Source organism: Gymnodraco acuticeps, unplaced genomic scaffold, assembly GCF_902827175.1.
Source record: "Gymnodraco acuticeps unplaced genomic scaffold, fGymAcu1.1, whole genome shotgun sequence".
NCBI classification, from domain to species: Eukaryota; Metazoa; Chordata; class Actinopteri; order Perciformes; family Bathydraconidae; genus Gymnodraco; species Gymnodraco acuticeps.
In genome coordinates, this window is record NW_022991300.1 from 83,080 (window position 1) to 99,584 (window position 16,505).

The 16,505-nt window shown below is 44.8% G+C and overlaps 1 protein-coding gene and 1 pseudogene across 1 annotated transcript; both read right to left on the bottom strand.

Moving 5' to 3' along the window:
* Window positions 1-121: 121 nt before the first annotated feature.
* LOC117562359 (odorant receptor 131-2-like) lies at window positions 122-10,829 on the bottom strand. Its single transcript, XM_034240181.1, has 5 exons — window positions 10,825-10,829; window positions 9,577-9,735; window positions 7,751-7,891; window positions 3,864-4,128; window positions 122-514 (listed from the first exon to the last, which is right to left on the bottom strand). The coding sequence occupies exons 1-5, from the start codon at window positions 10,827-10,829 to the stop codon at window positions 122-124; spliced, it is 963 nt and encodes a 320-aa protein (XP_034096072.1).
* LOC117562399 lies at window positions 10,658-14,040 on the bottom strand (annotated as a pseudogene).
* Between the last annotated feature and the right edge of the window lie 2,465 nt (window positions 14,041-16,505).

The following is a 16,505-nucleotide window of genomic DNA, read 5'->3' on the forward strand; positions in this document are numbered from 1 at the left end:
TATTGTTTTATGTCTTATTATATATTATGTTGCATTGTTGGAGGAGCTTGGGACTTGAGTTTTTCATTGCCACATCTCCACTGTAGCTGTGCCTATGACAATAAAGCTTTGAATGTCTCTCTCAGTGTATCGCCGGTTTGGACGTTCTCCTCGGTCGTACTTTCATCTTCTCCTCCACTGTCCTGCATCCTTTAAAGCAGAAATGCTTCCGGATGTTCTTATCTCTGAGGCCGTAGATGAGAGGGCTGAGAAGACGAGGAAGAATGTTGGTGAAGACGAAGGTGCTGAAGAAGATGTCTGTTCTCTTGTGGGGCCAATTGGAGACGAGGAAGAGGTTGATGAAGGGCGCGATGAAGGACAGCAGGCAGAGGACCAGCTGGACCCCATGGAGCAGGATGGTGTTTCGGGCGTTTCTCATCGAGGCTCGACCCACACCTGAAACCCCCCGAGCTGCGAGGAGCACGTTCAGATAGGTGAGGACCACCGTGAGGAAGACGAAGGAGAACATGAGCACCTGAGGAGGAAGAGGGGAGTACTTATTAACAGAGATGGCAAAAGTATACACGTCCTTTACGCAAGTAGAAGTACAGATACTCATGTTTAAAAATACTCAAGTAAAAGTAAAGAACTATGGGCTTTGAAATGTACTTAAGTAAAAAGTACCCATGAGGATCCTCTTGACGCTGTCAATTCGATCCAGGCTGTTTCTTCCTCATTACGGCCGACTCTTCCGGAGAGGTTCTCCGGAGACTTCATGAACTGCAGAGCCTTCCTCGTGCAGTGCGATCTGCATTTCCAACACAACCCAGGGGCTTTTTCATCAGACCATGCTAAAATGGCGTTTATCGTGTCCCATTTAACGGGAAGAGCTGCAGCCTGGGCTACTGCAGAATGGTCCAGAGACTCAGAGCTTTGCTATAGCCGACTTCATAGACACTATGAGTTGCATATTTGACCACTCGTCGCCTGCTACAGAGGCCAGCAGAAGACTTCTTCAGATGCGCCAGCACAACCGTCAGGTGGTTGATTATGCCATCGAGTTTCGCACAGTGGCAGCGGACAGCGGGTGGAATATTCCGGCTCTTCGTGACGCTTTTATGACTGGACTTTCAGATCCGATAAAGGACCAGCTGGCTCCTCTGGAGGTGCAGCGGGACCTGGAGTCTCTCATCGCTGTGTCAATCTGGATCGACAACCGACTTCAGTAAAGGGAGAGAGAGCGCCTGCGCACCGGTGACAGACATCCCAGTTTCTAGGGCTTCCCTCAGAGAAACCTTCCACCAGGAAGGACTTTCCAGCCCACGACTTCGGACCACCGGAGGACAGCGCCTCCGCTTGACTCAGACGAACCCATGCAGCTGGTCAGGACCAGGCTTTCTCTGGAGGAGAGGCAGCGCCGTCTGCGGGAGGGCTGCTGTTTCTACTGTGGCCAGCTGGATCACCAACTCGCCTCATGTCCGGGAAAAGACCGAGCTTACCAGCCAAGAGGAGGGAGCTGGTAAGCAAGCTTTCCACAGACTTTTCTCCTCGTCCCGTTACCCAGGTAAACATTTTCATAAACAATCAGACCATTGACCAAGGGGTGCTAATAGACTCAGGGGCTGACGAAGGTCTTATGGACCGGGGCATAGTCAAACAGCTAAAGATAAAAACTGTTCCGCTATCCCGCCCTATTAACGCCAGTGCCTTAAGGCCCTGACACACCAGGCCGAAATCGGCCGTTTTCGTTAGTCGGACGACGAAGCGTGCCCTGTCGCCCAAACTCAAATTTGGTGTGTCCTGTCGGCCGTGACACGCCTTATTTGGCCTTTCATGGCCGACGCACGGCCGATTCAACATGTTGACGAGAGTGAAAATGGAACGCACACGCTATTTGTTGTTTGTTTATATCACGTCTGTTCTTCTTCTCTGTCTTCCGGTTGTTGCCTCTTTTGAATGACGAATACACACTACCGCCACCTGCTGGTAAGGAGAGTTATTGCCACTCACGCATGCGCAGTTCGTACATACTGGGCTGAAGTCTTTGCGGTGTGTTCCAGTGCGACACATGGCCAAGACGCAGGAGAACACGCCGACGCAACAGTCGGCGTCGGCATCGGCGAGTTCTCTGGTGACTGCTTGGTGTGTCAGGGCCTTACGACGGTCGTCTTTTGTTCACAGTTACCCACTGCACAGAGCCTATTCAGACCACTGTAAATAAGGACCATACAGAAATGTTGCAGTTTCACATTTTCGAATCTGCTCAGCACCCGATTATTTTTGGTTTCCCATGGCTAAAGATCCACAACCCACACATTGACTGGCGCTCCCGGAAAATTAAGGGGTGGGGGAGGATTGTATTAATAGATGTAAACATTCACGAGCTGTTAATGCACCAACTGATCCTGGTAGGATCAGTTGGCTACCAGCCTCCGCTGTTTTCAGTCAACGAAGGAGAAGTAGCGGTACCATCGTTCAATGCCATGATTAGACACTGTCGCCGAATCTGGGCTGGTGCTCGCCAGTCCCTACTCAGAAGTTCGGCTCAGTTGAAGGCTGTAGCAGACGTCCATCGCAGGGCTGCTCCCCTCTACAGACTGGGTCAGAAGGTTTGGCTTTCCACCAAGGACCTACCTCTTCATGTCACCTCCAATAAATTGGCTCCTAGGTTTGTGGGTCCATTCCCGGTGTCCAAGGTCATCAATCCTGTGTCTGTGAGCCTACGACTTCCGAGGTCTATGAGAGTACATCCCACCTTCCATGTCAGCAAGATCAAACCAGTGTATGAGAGCACACTTGTTCCCGCCTCCAAGCCCCCTCCACCGCCCCAGCTCTTTGAAGGTGGTCAAGTTTATAAGGTCCGTAAGCTGCTGGAGGTCCACAATAGGGGTCTGGGCAAGCAATTCCTGGTGGACTGGAAAGGTTATGGTCCCGAGGCAAGATGCTGGGTACCTGCATCATTTATTGTGAACAAGACCCTCATTCAGGACTTGTATGATCAGCCTGGGCCATCAGGAGTCAGCCCTAGGGGGGGGGGGGGGGGGGGTACTGTTGTGTTCCATCATGTCTCCCAGTTCCTGTTTCATTTTGGTGCTCACCTTTGGTGTTTCATTCCAGATCCCTTCACTCCCTATCCTTGTGTGTGTCTCCTGCTCTCATCAGCGTCTGCCCCGCCCCTGATTGTTTCCACCTGTGCCAGTTACCTCTTGTTTAAATTCCCCAGCCTTCCCTTCCCTTGTGTCAGTTCGTCTTGTCCTATCTCAATGCCAGTAGTCTGCGTACCAGCGATCACTTATTTTGTCTCAAGCCTGATTCATGCTCCTGAATTACTTTGTAATTTTTGTTCCTACCTTAGTGAGCGATTTTCTTTGTGCCTTTTTTGAGCCCTTTTTTCATCTCGTTAAGAGTGTCGCTCTTTTTTGTAAACCTATTTGGAATAAAGTATTTTACTCATACTTTATCTCTGTCTCCCGGTTCGTGCATTTGAGTGCTTTACCTTGTGTTTCCAAGTTCGTGACACAATGACTCTAAATAATAATGATCACGCCACCAAACACAGATTAAACTAAAGTAACCAGCCTGTTTTGAAAATGTAAGAAGTAGAAAGTACAGGTATTTGTGTTCAAAATGTAAGAAGTAAAAGTAAAAAGTCTACAAAGTAACTAAAGCTATTCAATAAATGTAGTGGAGTAAAAGTACACCATATACCTCTTAACTGTAGTCGAGTAGAAGTACAAAGTAGAACAAATACTCAAGTGAAGTACCTCAAAAGTGTGCTTAAATACTTGACTGAATGTACTTAGTTAGTTACTTTACACCACTGCCGGAGGGAAAGGCGTGACAAACACAAATATCAGAGAGAAATTCAACGAGATAACAAATACCTCCACCACTAGACTGAGGGTCTCGTGGTACGGTGTGTTGAAGACCAAGGAGGCGTTACAGAAGACCGTCTTTGAGAAGACAGACAGAGTCTGAGTGATGAGGATGATGATGATGTCAGTGAAGGCAGGGATGAAGGACACGAGCCAGATGAGAGCGATGAGGAGGTGGGCTCTCTGCACCGTGCAGATCTGGACGTGATGAAGAGGAAGACACACGGCGATGTAACGCTCCAACGCCATACCAGCCAGATTCAGAGGGCTGTTCCTGGAGGGAGAGAGAAACACAAAACTAGGGTCAACAGGGTGGGTGGAGGGGGTCTGGAGGACAGGTTTGGGCTGACAGCCCAGGGGCACAGCGGAGGATCAGGAAGGGGTCTCGGGCGGACGGCCCGGGGGCAAGGCAGAGTTCAAAAAGGGGAACTCGGGCGGACGGCCCGGGGGCAAGGCAGAGTCCAAGGTGGGGTACTCGGGCGGACGGCCCGGGAGCAAGGCAGAATCCAAGGAAGAGTCAGGGGGCCGGGCCCGAGGGCGAAGACTGCGGCTCTCAGGGGGCCGGGCTCGAGGGCGAAGACCGGACAGCTCCGGAGGCCGGGCAGGAAAGCGCTGACGGGACAGCTCTGGAGGCCGGGCAGGACCCGGTGTCGGCCGGACAGGAACCGGAGCCGGTGGGACAGGCTTCGGCAGGATCCCCCATGGAAGAGGACCAGGAGTTGGCAGGACCCCCGGCGAGACAGGTGACGGCGGGACCTCCAACGGAACAAGACATGGGATTGGCAGGACCCCCGGCAGAAGAGTCGTCGGGCGGGACCCCCAACGGGACAGGACACAGGGTTGGCAGGACCCCCGGCAGGAGAGTAGTCGGTGGGACCCCCAACGGGACAGGACATGGAGCTGGCAGGAACCCCAGCAGAACCTCCAACGGCACAGGACATAGGGTGGGCTGGAACCCCGGCAGAAGAGTCGTCGGCGGGACCGCCAACGGGACAGGACACAGGGTTGGCAGGACCCCCGGCAGGAGAGTAGTCGGTGGGACCTCCAACGGCACAGGACATAGGATTGGCAGGACCCCCGGCAGAAGAGTAGTCGGCGGGACCCCCAACGGGACAGGACATAGAGTTGGCAGGACCCCCAGCGGAACCTCCAACGGCACAGGACATAGGGTTGGCAGGACCTCCAGCGGAACCTCCAACGGCACGGACATAGGATTGGCAGGACCCCCGGCAGAAGAGTAGTTGGCGGGACCTCCAACGGGACAGGACATAGAGTTGGCAGGACCCCCAGCGGAAACTCCAACGGCACAGGACATAGGGTTGGCAGGACCTCCAGCGGAACCTCCAACTGCACGGACATAGGATTGGCAGGACCCCCGGCAGAGGAGTAGTCGGCGGGGCCTCCAACGGGACAGGACATGGAGTTGGCAGGACCCCCAGCGGAACCTCCAACGGACCAGGACATTGGGTAGGGACTTGAGAGGAGACTCGAGAGGGGAACCAAGGGGGAACTAGAGAGGGGACTCGAGGAGGGACTAGAGAGGGGACTAGAGGAGGGACTAGAGGAGGGACTAGAGGAGGGACTCGAGAAGGTAACTCGAGAGGTGACTTGAGAGGGAACTGGAGATGGGACTAGAGAAGTGACTAGAGGTGGGACTAGAGATGGGACTAGGGAATTGACTAGAGGAGGGACTTGAGTAGGGACTATAGATGGGACTAGAGAATGGACTTGGGAAGGGACATGGGAAGTGACTAGAGGGGGGACTCGGGAAGGGACCAGAGAGGGGACTAGATAAGTGACTAGAGGAGGGACTTGAGAAGGGACTAGAGATGGAATTTGAGAGGTGACTCGACAGGGAACTCGAGAGGTGACTCGAGAGGGACTCGAGAGGGAGCTGGAGGGGTGACTTGAGAGGGGACTCGAGAGGGAACTCGAGAGGACACTCGAGAGGGAACTTGAGAGGAGACTTGAAATGAGGCTTGAGAGGGGACTCGAGAGGTGACTTGAGAGTTGACTCGAGAGGTTACTTGAGAGTGGACTCGAGGGGGAACTCGAGAGGTGACTTGAGAGGTGACTTGAAAGGAGGCTTGAGAGGGAACTCGAGAGGAGACTTGAGAGGGAACTCGAGGGGTGACTTGAGATGGGACTCGAGGGGGGACTTGAGAGGGAACTCGAGGGGTGACTTGAGAGGGGACTCGATGGGGACTTGAGAGGGGACTTGAGGGGGGACTTGAAAGGAGACTCGAGAGGGAACTTGAGAGGGGACTCGAGAGGGAGCTGGAGATGTGGCTTGAGAGGGGACTTGAGAAGGAATTTGAGAGGAGACTTGAGCCGGTCGGTTGGCCAACAGAACACGGGGGGCTGGAGTCGGCCGGAATGCCGACAGGGCACGGGGAGCTGGCGTCGGCCGGTACGCCGACAGGACACGGGGAGCTGGCATCGGCTGGAGACGAGGGGCTGGAGTCTAAACCATGGCTGCTGGGGCCAGGACTGAGGCTGGAACCATGGCTGCTGGGGCCAGAACTGGGGCCGGAACCATGGCTGCTGGGGCCAGAACTGGGGCTGGAACCATGGCTGCTGGGGCCAGGACTGAGGCTGGAACCATGGCTGCTGGGGCCAGAACTGGGGCTGAAACCATGGCTGCTGGGGCCTGTACTGGGTCCGGAACCATGGCTGCTAGGGCCTGTACTGGAGCCGGAACCATGGCTGCTGGGGCCAGAACTGGGGCTGGAACCATGGCTGCTGGGGCCGGAACTGGGGCTGGAACCATGGCTGCTGGGGCCTGTACTGGAGCCCAAAGCATGGCTTCTGTGACTAGGGCTGCTAGCCTGGACCTGCAACTCCTTCTCTTAGGAGCCGTTTGGAGGCTCCGTGGACCTCCAAAAGCCAGACTCCAGAGAACGACTCTTGGACAGGAGCAGGAACTGGGGCAGAAGCAAGGGTTGACTCCAGACGGAACACACCGATGCGTGTGGTGTCATAATGGGAATTGGGAGGCAGGGAGCCAGCATGGCTGGGGCTAGCAGGCAGGGGATAACACACCGAGAGGAAATCCAAAATCCAGCCAGGTAAGAATTTCACTAAATCTGGCTTCTCCATAGCCATCTGGTGTGCCTTAGCCAGAGCAGCCTCTCACTGCTGAACTCCAGACGCTCCCCTCCTCTTATCAGAACAGCCAGCCAAAGAAAAGGAAAAAACGAAAGTAATTCCAACTCAAAAGGATCTGCTGGGCCCATCCTTGGTTAGTTCCTTCTGTCAGGGTTGAGAGCGAAGCAGGCAGGACCCAAATGCAGATAAACAGAAAATACCTTTATTTCAAGGCTTAAGACAGAGCAAAACAGAACTCTTCCCCGTGAACAAAGTCAAACTACAACAAGGAACTAACAAAGACTAACAGAAAACACAGAACCTAAATGCACACATGACTAATCAAACAAACAAGAGACAGGTGAGGAGGGAGGAGGTGAACACTTTTCAAAAATAAAACAGGAAACCAAAGACAGAAAAAGACAAGACAAAACACAACACAGACAGATCGTGACACTGAGTACTTCTACTTTTACTCAAGTACAAGATCTGACTACTACTTTTACTCAAGTGCAATATCTGAGAACTTCTACTTTTACTCAAGTACAAGATCTGACTACTACTTTTACAAGAGTGCAATATCTAACTACTTCTACTCAAGTACACTATCTAAGTACTTCTACTTTTACACAAGTACAAGATCTGAGTACTTCTACTTTTACTCAAGTACAAGATCTAACTACTTCTACTCAAGTACACTATCTAAGTACTTCTACTTTTACTCAAGTACAAGATCTGAGTGCTTCTACTTTTACTCAAGTACAAGATCTGACTCCCTCCCATGTGATTATTCCAGGATGAAACCCGACCTGTTGGTGGTGATTAAGACGACCAGCATGATGCAGCAGGGGATGAATCCTGGGTTTCCGGTGTAGGTGGCGATCACTAGCCCCAGAGAAAGTGTCAGCATGATCATGTCGTTAATCACCAGGTGGATGTACAGCACATACCTGCCGGAGAGGAAGAGGAAGAGGAGGAGAACATGAGGAAGACAACAAGAAAAACAAGAAACATATGTAAACAGGAAAGAGATGGGAGCGTCATGTTGAAGATGTCCTCAAAACCTGGTTAAAATCACTGATTCGGTCATAATAATAAAAACATGAATATAGCGATGTTTCGGAAACAATATCTTTTTGTTTTTTCCATCAGATTTGACTTTTGTACTTCGAGCACACTACTGGAGTTATTGGGACATTTGAAACACTCCTATGTACCACCCAATTCCTCAAAGTCTATACAATCAAATACAAATACTAACACATTAGTAAGGTCTAAGGTTTAATCTATATCCGTCATTGGGATGAAATAGCAGGTTACAGTAAAGCAGGATGAACAATCAACAGCTTTGAACTACAGTCTAGTCCTAAGAAAGTCCTCTGTACAATTAGGTGTTATTTTATACAACAGGTTTGTATTTTACATGGAGCAACATTATGTGCAATGCTTTACTGACACTGTAGAGCGCAGAGAGTCACAGTTAAAGAGTGACAGTAAAATAAGTCAGCAGTCACTGGTAAGAGAAGGCAAAGCTAGAAATCTAAATTAGTGCAGATTTAAACCGGAGCAGCTTCATGTCTCAGTGTCTATAACGCCTCCGATCAATTGTAATCAACATGCAATGTGTTGATTTAGTTCACAGTTTAAACCTCTTCATTTGAACCCCTGCTGAGACTGCAAAGGACCCAAAAAACGCTTTTCTGGAAACTCAATCAATCAATGTTTATTTATACAGCCCAATATCACAAATGTTACATTTGTCTCAATGGTCTTCACAGTGTGTACAGAATATCAGTATGACAATACGACACCCTCTGTCCTTAGACCCTCACATCGTACAAGGAAACACTTCTGGAGAAAACCCACAGTTTAAAGGGAACATGGGAGAAACCTCAGGGAGAGCAACAGAGGAGGGATCCCTCTCCCAGGACGGACAGACGTGCAATAGATGCCGTGTGGAAATCCAAGAGATAATACATTTACAATCCAATCCAAATCTGAATGATCTCCTCTCATGGATCACCGTGACTAAAACAACATTTGATAAGGGCTGCACAATTCATATATATATGATGCACTATATGAACAAGTGCAATACGAGTTTCAATGAGATTTTACACCTGTATAAATAAAGGCTAAATAAAAAATATTTGTAAAAGGCTAAATATGTTTTTAAATAGTAATAATAATAATACATGTTATTTACATATCGCTTTTCCTGGTGCTCAAAGTGCTTTACAAGCAACATACAAATACAAAGTTTAACGAAGAACCTTGGAGCTGCAGAGATATCAGAGCCATTCATATCCTGCAGAAATGATCAATCTCTCCAATTATTGTGAATAATAATCAGTTGAAATATCATTCAACTCATCTTAGATACTTATTTTTTCCAAATTGTGCAGCCCACGTTTCAATCATTTAGTATTTCTTGTTTTAGGGCGACAAGCTTTCCATATGTTAAAAGGACATTTGCTGTCACCTAAACAAAGTTTCAATCTATTTGAATATACTTGTTTTAGAGCAAAGCATTAATACAACAGCTGATTCCAACCTTTACCTCCACATTTAAGCAGATCTGAATATCAAGTACAATCTGTTTTACTGTGACTATGTTCACATATCTGTTTATCACCTGGGGTCTCGCTGGAAGTCCTTGCTCTTGAAGTATGTGTAGACAAAAGCTCCATTGATGCAGATGATGGTGAATACCAGGACAAAGGTGATGAAGTTCTTTGTGAAAGCTTCGTTATAGCTGTCGAAACGTCTGCTGGAGTTCATATTGTCCTCAGAGCTGGAGACACAAAAACACAGATGAAATGAGAATAAGAGCCTTCGTTGTTCTTTAGTGAATCAAACTCCTTAGCTGAGCTCTAAACATGCCTGCTGTACGAGGAACAGGAAGAGCAGCAGTTCATTATATAACAATAATACAAATATAACAACAAGTAAACTAATGAATGTTAACAGAGTGGTTTTGTGGGATTAAAAATAACATTCTATTTATTATTTATTGTTTTACGCTCTGATATAAAATATGAAAACAAACAAAACACACTCAGAACATCTAGATGTGTTTTCCCGCCTTTTGTTGAAGCTTCTCGAGGCTTTTAAAGGCCTTTTGAAGAAGAACACAGTCAGACAACGGTATTATTATAATACAAATATAACAAAATGTAAACATCTAAGGAAAGTTAACTTTGACATTTTAAAATGAATTAATCTCACTATTTGTGCACCTAGAGTCATACCTTACATTTAAACTATCCACAATATAAATACGGTACGTTTTTAAAACGTTGCAACATTAAATCGTTTCACACTTCTTACTTCAGCGACAGACTCCCACCTGCTGACTCTGAATCCTCCAGCTGCCGGTCAGCTCCTTTATAATGTGTGTGTGTGTGTGTGTGTGTGTGACGAGCATTGTGAACTTTTGATCATTAAAGGTAGCGAGGATGTTCCCCCTTAATCAAAATGTGCATTCATTTGCTGACTTTGTAAAATGTATAGATGCAGTCAGGATTATATTTACATTTGATTTAAAGTGTGTGTGTGTGTGTGTGTGTGTGTGTGTGTCTGTCTGGGGTTGGGCTGTTAAGGTTTTGGCAACACAATATTTGTATTGCACTTAACATTGAATTAAACAGAGAACTTCTTCCACTTCCATGATGTGCTTTATTTCTGCTGATGTACAAACCAGGCTTGCACAGAACTTGAATAACATTTCCTTGTATTTCTTCCACATTATAATGTAGAGCTGATCCTGCTGAACAACATGTAAGTATGATAAACCACAGATGTTATTTTCTGCAATAGTCCAAAATCCAATGGTGAAAATCCCGGAGGAGATTCTAACTTCCAGGTCGGACTACAACAATACGTCATCTCTCCGCTAGTGATGTTGGCGAACGATCCGATTCTTTTGAACGACTCTTTGGTACGAACGAAGGTAACCGAGTCGTACTTGGTGAGAGCCTAAAACACTCAAATCCAGCACCAGACTCTTTTTACGCTGCTATGGACAATCTTGCACTAATGCACATTCTCAAATATTGAAGTGACTGTTATTTTATATATTGATTGTTGTGTTTTTATTTAGGTCTTAATGTGTGCACATGTAAAAATGTGTCTTTGATTCTGTATTTATAAGTATATACATATTTGCACACATCTTTTTATATACATTTGTTTTATATTCGGGATTGTGAGAAACTGAGTGAGTATTTCGATCTCTCTGGAAGATTGACAATAAAGTTGACTTTGACTTGACTTTGATTATCCAGGTGATTATTTCGCAGATGAACCTATGAACCCCGCCCCTTAACAAATTGAACGGCTCTCTGAAAGCAACGGAGCCATAAGATCCGGCTTCCTTCAAAGAGCCGTAATTCCCATCACTATGCCGCTCTACTTCCCCTACATGTTCCCTTTCTGCAGCACCGGTCTGACCCTTGACACAGTTTTCCCCCGACAGGACAGGTACCGGGTCCAGTACTTCCTGAATTGCTCGTCCCTAAAACCGTAGATCACGGGGCTCAGGAAACGGGGGATGATGTAGACGACCAGGAAGAAGATGTAGCGGATCTCCAGACTGAAGCGAGGGAAAAGAGAGATGAGAGCCGCCTGAAGGGAAGGAACTACAAAGGCCAGCATGCACAGCAGCAGCTGGAAGAAAATCAGAGAAATAGAAAAGTATATTTAGTTATTTACAACATTTACAACACACAATGTGGTCTTCTAGGGTATTATATAAATAATTTAAAGTATAGATTATGAAGCTACTAGTCCCCATCTTTAATCGTAAACAGTTTAATTGAGAGGCCACTATTTGTGTTTTTCAACTTTAACATTCAAATGACAAGGAAGAGGATTAGGGCCACATTGGAGAAACAGTTTTGGGATGGGTTCAAAAAATCTGAGAAAAAGTCAGATTTCTGTGGATTTCAAAATCTCTAAATACTGACAATAATAACAGATTATAAATAAATAAAATAACTGTTGGTCAGATCTATGAATAATTTCACATGTGGCCGTCTTCCGTACATTTACCTGTTAAATCTTAAAGGGAAGCGGTTGTGAAAATATAAGTTAAACTCTTTTTTCTTCACCTGGAAAAACCTTATTTCTTGTCTCAAAAATGAAATAATGTTTTTTTCAACAGATCTTAAAAGATTTTCCTGGCAATTTTGGCGCTTTTGGTTTTCAAGTTGGGTTGGGTTAGGGTTAGTTCTAAGAGAAAAATGGAAGTGGAAGGAAGATCATTGCCTCAATTGTGCTAACCCTAAACTAACCCTAACCCTGATAGAACATGTATCCTCTTGCTCTTCACCTGTGGAGCAGCAATATAAGTTAAAGTCAGAGAAAGTGGAAAGAAGATCTTTTGTGAAGCTAACCCTAACCCTGATAGAACATGTATCCTGGTAAAACTAGTATCCCTTCTTGCCCTTCCTAAGAAAAGTGTCAGAGTTATCTCCAGTACATCCACCTGCAATGGGATCAATAAAGTACTTCTCTTATCTTTCTACATAAACCCACCTGCAGTCCATGGAGCAGCACAGTGTTTCTCGCTCTCTTCACCGAGGCCAGACCAGTAGAAGCAGCCTGGGCCGCGAGCATTATCTTACAGTAGGTGTAGAGAAGAGTCAGAGCCACGAAGGACAAATAAACCCCGTCAAACACACAGTTCTTATAGTAGATGGACGGGTGGCGGAAGAGCAGCGGGTGGTCGCAGAAGATGGGGGTGTTGAAGAAGGAAAGAGGCTGGTGGACGACAGTGATGAGCAGGTCTGTGAGGGGGGGGCGTGGCGGTGAGGATGAGGATGATGAAGATGAGGAGGAAGGTGCGTGGGACGGAGCACATGTGGATGTAGTGCAAAGGGAAGCAGATGGAGAGGTAACGCTCCAACGCCATGCCGGCCAGGATGAGAGGCGTGGAGCGGGTGGTGAGGACCGCCGTCATTATCTGAGGGGACAAAGGGGGGGAGGTAGTCTTTAATTAAAATAACAATACTTTTCAACCCAGAATCACTTACACATAATGACGGAGATGGCAAAAGTAAACACATCCTTTAGTACAGATACTCGTGTTTAAAAATACTCTGGTAAAAGTAGAAGTACTGGCTAAACTTCTATACATATATTGTAAAATAGGGCCTCTTAAAGATGCACGGCTCACCAGGAAGCAGCAGACGGAGGCGTGGATCTTCCTGAAGATGTAACTGACGACGTACAGCGCTGTAACGAGGCTGAGCTGCAGAGCGTCGTTTATCACCATGCAGATAAACATGATGTAGCGTGGGTTCTCATAGAAGAGTCTGCAGTCAGAGAAAAACAAGAGGTTAGAGACTTAGACTACAGGAGAGCTGCTAAAATTCTGAGTTAAAAAACGTATTTATTTCCACAGCGGGAACATGAACATCGTTATAGCAAGAGGCCAGTTCAGATAAAAGGGAAATCAAATGGAAAAACATCTGAATGAAAGAAGCTGACATTAAGAAAATGAAAATCAAATAAGTAAACATCCAATGTATCAGAACAAGTAGCAGCATTATAAAGGTAAATTAACATATATAGATTTAAAACAATACCATTATTACATTGTCGATAAGATAAGAAGTACTTTATTGATCCCAATTTGGGAAATGTTTGTGTTGCAGCAGCATAAAAAGACAAGGAAATGTACATAAGAGAAATTAAAAGACTAGAAATAATAGTTTTATCCCACAGGCCATAAGACTGTTAAACACCTGAACTTTTGAAAGAACATCCATAACATTCATCTGTTTGCAACTTTTAAATATCAATATTCCAATTACTGTATATAGGCCTATAGACTATTCTGCACAATTTCTATTATATTTTATTTTATTTACTTGCACTGTTTTATCTGTTTTATTGTGTTGCGCTGTTGGAGGAGCCTGTGACCTAAGATCTCCATTGTCATAACTACACTGTAGATCTGTACACATCACAAACAATCTTGAATAAACAGTTACCTGTGTTTGAGGAAGGTGTGCACCATGCTGCCGTTGATGACGCTGAGCACGAGCCACACCAGCATGGCCACGATGTTCTTGGTGAGCGCGCTGGAGAAGTCATCTTTGTTCAGATTCACAGCAGCGCCCCCTGTCAGCAAGGAGCTGTTATTACTGCCTGGAAGCAGCTGAAGAGGATCAGAGGAGTTCAGCATCTCCAGCAGCTGCTCATAAACCTGCTGGAGCACAGAGAGAGGGGTCACACACACTCACACACACACTTGATATCTTGTTTTAAGGCATGCATTTATACTAGTGCTGTACAGTTAATCAAATTTAAAAAGTGCTTTAAGGACAAGTTAAGTCAGTGCAATATTTGATTATATGTGAAAATATCTGGAATAAATTCTACATTTTTTTTAATTTAACCAGATAAAAGCATTGAGATACAATCTCATTTTCAATGCTGACCTGGCCAAGAAGGCAGCAACGTTACACATAACACATAACACAAACATATAAAATACAGAGAACATAACTAAGAAAACAAAAGACAAAAAACTTCAATTTAAAACAGGCTATAGGGACAAGTGCTGTCAGTTTGAGGCGTGATTGAAGGTCATTCCAAGACCAAGGACCATAATAAAAAAGACTCCTTTTCCAGCCTCAGTCCGCACGGCAGGAACCTGGACCCGTATCCAGGCACTGGATCTGAGGTTGTAAGAGTCACAAACTGGAGCAAATCTGGCACATATGTACAGTGGAAGCTTACCTAAAATGGCTTTATACATGAATAAAAACCAATGCTGCATCCTACGCATAGTAAGTGAGGACCATCCAGTTACTATACAGTTTGCAATGATGAGTCCTATCGGGTGCATTTGATATGTAACGCAGTGCAGCATGGTAGAGTGGGTCAAGTTTGGCCAAAACAGTGGGACAGGCAAATCTATATCTATACAGAAATCTCTTGTTCAGTACAGATCCTCTGCAAAATATTAACACTATGATTAATTTAATATATTCTTCTACAAGGGCTTCACAATAAATCAACATTTAATTCAAACATTACTATAAGGACTAGTGCATTATCCAGATAAGTCAACGCATTATTAAAGGCAAGATGTGTAAAAAAATATATGGAATAAATTCTACAGACTTAATAAAATCCCCTTTTTTGTGCGATATACTGATCATTTTAATATATGTTTCAATCATAATGAACTCCTTTTATGTCACACACGACACTATGACTGTATAATTATTGACAGTAGGGCTGGACAGTTGATCAATATTCTTTCGTATATGCAAAATAGACAAGTGCAACGTCCAAATCGCAGTTAGAACAATATGTATTAAAGCTAAAATATATACAAATATCTGACTGAAGTATTGTGGAGCAGCAGAGAGGTTTTACACACATGTAAGGGCTGCACCATTAATCAAAATGTAATTCAAAATGGCTATAAGGACGAGTGCAAAGGCCAGATGAGTCAGTGCAGTATTAGATTAGGGAAAGATCTGTAAAACAAATCTGAAATAAATTCTATGGACTTTGTAAAATCTCCTTTTTGCTGCAGATTTAAAATAACACTGAGGTCATTTTAATATATATAGTTATCTGTTCTTCTGTTAAACACACTACCATAACATTATCCAATCCAATATTTTCCATTTTAAAAACAGAGGGTTTGCCAAAGTGCTTCACAATGAACATAACATTATAAATACAAGAATAGATACAAGGCACACATAAGAAAAGATACAAGGTCGATCCAGAGCCTGGGGCTACCGCTGAGAAGGCTCGGTCCTTTTATTTAAATGATAGTAGTATAGTAATATATGTATTCTAATTATGGACACTACTGCTGAACAATTAGTCAATTCTCTAAATTTGAAATGGCAAAATAGACGAGTGCATTAGGACATAAGAACAATATTCATTAAAGGTAAAATATGTACAACATATCTGACTGAAGTTAACAAATCAATATCATTCTACAGACTTGATAGAACATTCTTAATTGGTTCAGATCATCTTAGTAAACACACCGTGATTCTTTCATTATATTTTTTAACTTAAATGAGAATAATGTTTAATTATCATTCCCTCAAATAGTACAAATATAGTCAAAATAATAAATAATAATTTGATGTATTGTGTTATTCTGCAGCCCTGCATGTAAGCTTAATATAATGATGAGTAAGATATTAAATAGCAAACAATTGTAAAACACACATTTGCTCATATTATATATTTATGGTAACACTTTATTTTAAGGTACACAAATTCACCATCAACTAGTTGTTAATTAACATGAATATTAGCAGTATATTGGCTCTTTATCAGTCAGTATAAAGCACTTAATGCCTTATTCTACATGACCATATTCTCCTAGGCCATTAGTTGAGAGTTTGTGTCCTTAATAACCCTCTAATTAGTGTTTATTTATTGTAAGTAAGGACGTTGTTGTGTTTGAGTTTGGGTCTTAATATGCTCAATATGGGCCTAATAAGGCATTCTCTCTTAATAACACCTAACAAATATGGTCTATTCTTGTGTAGCAAGACATGAAACTATAAGTGT

Bases quoted from the DNA above. Each gene is read 5' to 3' on its own strand.
- LOC117562359 (XM_034240181.1), bottom strand. The intron at 7,892-9,576 runs GTGATAAACAGA...CCTCTCCGGCAG, and splicing joins GACTTCCAGCGAGACCCCAG to GTATGTGCTGTACATCCACC. The intron at 515-3,863 runs GTATTTGTTATC...CTTCCTCCTCAG, and splicing joins CCCTCAGTCTAGTGGTGGAG to GTGCTCATGTTCTCCTTCGT.